The sequence below is a fragment of the Cyclopterus lumpus genome, chromosome 8, assembly GCF_009769545.1.
Source record: "Cyclopterus lumpus isolate fCycLum1 chromosome 8, fCycLum1.pri, whole genome shotgun sequence".
Lineage (NCBI taxonomy): Eukaryota > Metazoa > Chordata > Actinopteri > Perciformes > Cyclopteridae > Cyclopterus > Cyclopterus lumpus.
In genome coordinates, this window is record NC_046973.1 from 15,906,392 (window position 1) to 15,912,686 (window position 6,295).

The 6,295-nt window shown below is 41.7% G+C and overlaps 1 protein-coding gene across 2 annotated transcripts; it reads left to right on the forward strand.

Moving 5' to 3' along the window:
* The first annotated feature begins 1,424 nt into the window (after positions 1-1,424).
* dhx58 (DEXH (Asp-Glu-X-His) box polypeptide 58) lies at positions 1,425-5,671 on the forward strand. Of its 2 annotated transcripts, XM_034539875.1 has the most exons (12): positions 1,425-1,467; positions 1,626-1,802; positions 2,237-2,441; positions 2,529-2,719; positions 2,833-2,946; positions 3,132-3,264; positions 3,350-3,535; positions 3,650-3,900; positions 3,995-4,306; positions 4,388-4,578; positions 4,686-4,779; positions 4,902-5,671. In XM_034539875.1, exons 2-12 carry the CDS (start codon positions 1,626-1,628, stop codon positions 5,085-5,087), a joined length of 2,040 nt encoding a protein of 679 aa, XP_034395766.1. In that variant the 5' UTR covers positions 1,425-1,467; the 3' UTR covers positions 5,088-5,671. The 2 variants fall into 2 exon arrangements, with proteins under 2 accessions (XP_034395766.1, XP_034395764.1); XM_034539873.1 differs by having other exon boundaries at positions 1,428-1,467; positions 3,995-4,578; positions 4,902-5,670.
* Positions 5,672-6,295: the final 624 nt, after the last annotated feature.

Here is a 6,295-nt window from a genome sequence, read left to right on the forward strand (position 1 = left end):
ATAAACCTTCCATAGGAGGCTGAGCGGTGTACATCGTTTGAAAAAAAAAAAAAACCTGTAGACCGACAACAAAGGCAGGTACTCTTGGATGCAAAAGCACAACAACAGTTCCCCGGGGAACACAATGTGCACCACATACTAGTCAGTGAGCGCCCTTTCCAGGTCAGGCTCCACAAGGGGTCCAAGGTTTCACTGCAAGCCACACATAAAGCTGAACATTAACATAATATTACAAATGGATAGATTATAAAGGGTTTGTGAAAGGCTTACTTAGTCGCAGTGCTGTTCAAGCTTCCGCTGTCACTGCAAAAGGAAGCCCAGCTGTTGTTGCTCCAGAGCCTCCCTCAGGAGGACTGAGGACACAATCCACAGGTTTTAGTTTTGTTTCTCTCTATCACACATCTCATCCCGGATATGGAGCGACTTAGTGAATGTTAAGTGCTGTCTGCATGTGAATCACTTGAACAGGCAAATTATGGTTAATATTGTATATGTGCAATACATTTAAGAAGGAAATAACCCCAGTTGTATGTGTATTGTTTTGAATAAAGTATATATATCATACTCTTTCCTAATTAGGTTGTGATATTTCTTTCAGCCATACTTCTACAGGTAGAGATAATTCATCCATGGCATTGTGCTTATTTTCTATTTTCTACTTGTGCATTGATCCTGTGAATCTCCTTCTGACTAGTTTTTGTTATAAATGCGTAGTAGTCAAGCCCAGAATGTGTTGTAAAGGTAGCATGTATTGTCCTTGCTAATATAGGGATGGTAATATTTTAATGTTATTCATTGTCCTTTATAAATATAGAATTTCTGAATTTGTATGCAGGTTGTTGATACTATTTCTGTGCATCTGGTTGCTCCAGAAGCCATTGACAATATGATATTCTAAATGACTTTGTCAAAGGTGCACATTTACACAGCTTTCTTCAAATTCAAATGTACTTAACCCAAATCATGCAAAACAATGACTTGCAACTGAAATCAAAAAGACACAATTACAAAAGTTGCAGTTAAGATAGTTCCTGCTTCAACACACAACGACAGTAAGTTTCGATTTCCTGACCGAATGAACAAGTAGGGCCCATTAAGGGCGCGTGCACACGCGCAGGACGTTTTCAACACCCTACAAACACACTCAGCTGTAAGCCACTAATTGACTACATATATATAGATAAGGTATACACTAGATATAGGGAGAGAAGCGTTGCTTTTTTTAAAGAGTTGTGATTTAACTATGTAATACCTGTGTAGTGCAGGCTTCCCCTGTCACTGTATAGGGATGTATCTGTTGTTCCTCCAGAGCCTCCCTCGGGAGGGCCATTCTTCTGGGTCCAGGATTTTACTTTCGTTTTCCCGTCTCCACGTCAAACCGCTGATCAACAGACTTTAAAACCCGGCCACTGACACTGTGTGACGTCAGTGGACGAGGGGAGGCTGACGACGCCACACAGCTGAGCGGTGAGTTAATAAAGGTGGCCCCTTGAACCCCTTAAAACGATACAATGATTCAACAAGCGACAAGCTTGAACTGAACTACGACAGTCTTTGGTGTGCTGATATGATCTTGTGTCCTTTTCTTCTCTCAATATTATACTTTCGACTGGGTTGTCAACAAGATGTCAGACTTACAACTGCGCGCATACCAGGAGGAAGTGGTCGAAAGGGCTCTTCTGGGAGAAAACATCATCATCTGGCTGCCGACGGGAGGTGGAAAGACCCGAGCGGCCGTGTACGTGGCCAAAAGACACCTGGAGACCACGCCACAGGCTAAGGTGGTGGTCCTGGTAAACAAGGTAATGCACACGGCAGACATGTCATAATAATAATAATAATAATAATAATGATGATAATAATAATAATAATAATAATAATGATAATAATAATAATGATGATAATAATAATAATTACAATAATAATAATAATAATGATGATGATAATAATCATAATGATGATAATAATTACAATTCGAATGATAATAATAATAATAATGATAATTACAATAATAATAATAATGATAATAATAATTACAATAATAATAATAATTACAAATATAATAATGACAATAGTAATTATAATGATGATAATAATAATCATAATGATAATAATAATAACAATAATAATAATAATGATAATAATAATATCATAATAATAATGATAAAAAAAGATTTCCAGTGTGGCCTAAAATACAATGCGATTTTCTTCTATTTTGATGTTTGCAATGTTGTAGGTTCACCTAGTAGACCAACATCACACGAAAGAGTTCCATCCTCACCTGGGCCGCGACTACACCCTGGTGGCGGTCAGTGGGGAGAGTAAGGAGAAGGACTTCTTTGGGCCAGTGGTGAAGAAATCACAAGTGGTCATCTGCACCGCTCAGATCTTGTACAATGCTCTGACGACCACGGAGGAGACCAAACATGTTGAGCTCTCAGGTCAGTACAAGTGAGATGACTAGCTGGATTGATGTAGGTTTTTCTAATGGATTTATAAATAGAAATTGTACCCATGCTTCCTTACAGATATCACTCTGCTTATAATTGACGAGTGTCACGGCACCAACAAGGACTCAGTCTACAACAAGGTGATGGCGTGCTACATGGAGAAAAAGTTGAAAAAAGATCTACCATTGCCACAGATCTTGGGTCTCACTGCCTCACCGGGATCAGGTGGCGCAAAGAACCTGCAAAAGGCAGTTAATCATGTACTGGAGGTCAGGGTTTACCTACTCATCTTTGTTTTTTTACTGAAAGTGTCTCTAATATGAGGGAGTCTGATCTACCACAACTCTCATCATCATCATCATCATCTCTATCTCCTTCTCAGATTTGTGCCAACCTGGACTCAGCTATAGTTTCAACTAAAACCCATGTCTCCGAGCTGAAGCAGATGGTACCCAGACCCATCAAGACGTTTGACATTGTGGAGAAAAGGCTTAAGGTAAACTACATCTGTTTTTTGCTCTTTAAAACAACTAGTGTTTCCAATTAAAAACATACGCTGTGGTAGACAGTAATCCACCCTAATATAATAAAAACCGACCTCTGCATGGGCTCCTATTTTAACAAACAAATACTTGTAAACTATGTTATAATCACATAACATAACAACATGTGTTCTTCTAGGATCCATTCGGGGGTCATCTTAAGTCCATGATGCAGATGATCCATGAGTACATGACGGTTCCTCCAGACTTCAGACTGAGACAGTTTGGCACACAAGAGTATGAGGCAGATGTGGTGATAATCGAGCGGCAAGGTAAGAACACATTTTATTTGTTCTACATGTGTTTTTTTTCTGCTTCTGTGGATGCTGGTACATAATTTGTGTATCTTTGGATCAGGAGTAAGTCAGGACAACAGACTGCTAGCACAATGTGCTCTCCACCTCAGACAGTACAACAACGCCCTGCTCATCAACAGCACCCTGCGAATGATGGACGCCTATCGCTCCCTGGAGGAGTTCTACATCAACAGGTCGAACACAGCAGTTGATGGAACAGACATCTTCCTGGTGGGACTTTTCCAAGGTGGGAATCCACAAATGATAGTTACATGTCTAATAGCAAGCACATGACTGATATTCATGTTGATTCAATTGTGTTCATACGAGCAACAATTAATATCACTGTCCTTAAACACAGAGAACCAGGTGGAGCTGCAGAAACTGGCGAAAGATTCTCTCTACGAGAACCCGAAGATGGGCAAACTTGAGAGCACTCTGCTCAATCAGTTTGGTCCAAGCCGGGCATCAAAGGGAATCCTCTTCAGTAAAACACGTAAAAGCATCCATTGCCTGTATGACTGGATTCTGACCAATGAAGCCTTGCAGGAAGCTGGCATCAAGGCAGCCATCCTCACCGGGGCTGGCAATGGTATCACTTACATGACGCAGGTGTGTTCATACACAATCCATGAGCATTAAGTCATTCCGACTCAGTCACGACTCATCTGGAGATGCCTTTCTGTTTCGCGTGCTTTCCTCACAGAACGAGCAGGCGGACACAATCCGCAAATTCCGTCAGGGTACCATCAACCTCCTGATCTCCACCAGTGTGGCTGAAGAAGGCCTTGACATCCCTGAGTGCAACCTGGTGGTACGCTATGGGCTGCTTACAAATGAGATTGCCCAGCAGCAGGCTAGCGGACGTGCCAGAGCGACAGACAGCCAGTATTCAGTGGTCGCCGAGGAAGGGGGACAGGAGGTGAAGCGGGAGCTCACCAATGAATATCTGGAAGACCTGACTGGGAAAGCCATTGCTCAGGTCCAAGATATGAGCCCTCGAGAGTTTCGCACAAAGGTGGGGCTGCGGCATCTTCATCCTTTACTCTCTTACTGCGGAGTGATTCTGCCATCATCTTTTGTTCGTCTTTGTCTCCAGATTACTGAGCTACAAACCGAGGCACTTATTTGCAGAAAACGTGCAGAGACATGCAAAATACAGAAGAGGAGTTGCAACACTGCTGCCAGCATCCAGCTGTTGTGCCGAACATGTTTTACGCCGGTGGCCTCTGGGAGTGATATTAAACTTCTTGCCAAAGGGCACTATGTCAATGTCAACCCTGACTTTGAGTGAGTTGAACTCTTTGTGGCATCAGAGTACATGCAGAACCATATGCAGGCTAAACACATGACAAACTGTAATACCTGCTCTAATCATGGCTTATCTTTGCTCTCAGGAAACACTACACCACCGGTGGGGAAGTGAACCTAGGAAAGAGTTTTGAGGACTGGGAGCCTGGGCGTACGGTCAATTGTAGCAAGTGCAAACAGGTACAGTGGTTACAATTACAGTTCATTTAAAACTCAGAAAAATGCTCTGTCCTGCTCAAGGCAGGTCATCAACAGCGCTGATGTAACTGGGATGTCATTTTTTTTCTTCTTTAAATTCACAGAAGTGGGGATATGAGATGAAGTACAAGAAGTGTGTCGTGCTGCCCAATCTAGCCATTAAAGAGTTGGCCCTGAACACCCCTCATGGCAGGATAACTGTGAAGAAGTGGAAGGATGTCCCTTTCACTGTCGAGGACTTCAGCTTTGAAGAGTACCAAAAAGACAACTTCGATGATTTCCTTGATTGAGACACCAGCAAGAGAGCTGTGTGGGTTTCCCCCCCCCCCCGACCTCACATGTACATGTTTATCTTCTATTGGTGTTCGATTGCCTGTGCTCATTTAGAGAGTGCGTCATTGTCCTGTTCAGGTGCTTAAATACAAAGGCAGGCTTTTCTATACAAAAAGAAACCTGCTACGCATCGATCATGCTTGAAACTAGCACGGCGGCTTTGTTTATGCCCACGGTTCTAACTCCCGTTGCATGTTTCTGTGCGTATTTCCTCGGCTCCATGCCAAGTCAAGCACAGAAACAAAGCACACAATGAGCTCAGCTGTAACATGAACCTTCATGCACACGGTCATGACGGAGATGTGTCTTTTAGCTATTTTAAGATGGTTTTAATGAGTAACTTACTTTTCACAGTATGCATGTGTGTGGTGTGTGGATATTGTGTATGTACTGATAATCTCAAATAATGTATGTACTTATTCAAGTGTTTTACAGGATACACCGGTAAACACTTTGATTTTATTATGTTACTGTATATTATTTTATAACAACAAATTATGGACAATATCATTAAACATTCCTCCTAAAATGCCAAACAGAGCTTTTAAATGACTTTTGCATTTATTCACCACTAGGTGTCAGTGTGGACCAGCCAATCAGGACCATTATTTTTCTGCTTCAGATTTGCTGTGAATATGTGGTTGAGGAAGCTAAACATGTAACTCTCTTCTCACACTCACACCACTTTGCTGATGTGTCCTTGAGCAAGGCACTTGTTCCCTAAAGTGCTTCAATAGAGCAGTTTGTTGTTTGCTAGTACAAATGGTTAAAGCCTCCGGATGTGTGTATGTGACATCTGGAAAAGAAAAGAAATGTACTTACTTTACAGGAAATGGGAATATTTTCACACATTAGTTATGATACAAACTGTGGTTTATTTGAATGTAACTTGTCTTTATGTGTGTTTAGATAGTTTGGTGTGAAAAGATGCCTTAAACCACATTGTCTATGAGAGCTTCTCTTTGTAGAGTGAGTGAAATATTTGGACTGCCGCAGCTCACTGTGCTCCTTCTGCATCAATGGATCAATGCAGGCTTATGTCTTCCAGCTTGGACCATTCAACACCATGTACACAGTCCACATAGAGGAACGGTTATATCACACGTGTAAATGATCCTTTCCACACACTGGCTTCAAAGATATATTTTACTGCATACCTTGAATC

Excerpts from the sequence above, each read along its gene's own strand:
- dhx58 (XM_034539873.1), top strand. The coding sequence starts at position 1,626 with ATGTCAGACTTACAACTGCGCGCATACCAGGAGGAAGTGGTCGAAAGG. Across the intron at positions 2,947-3,131 it reads TTGTGGAGAAAAGGCTTAAG|GATCCATTCGGGGGTCATCT; the intron begins GTAAACTACATC and ends GTGTTCTTCTAG. Across the intron at positions 4,579-4,685 it reads AATGTCAACCCTGACTTTGA|GAAACACTACACCACCGGTG; the intron begins GTGAGTTGAACT and ends CTTTGCTCTCAG.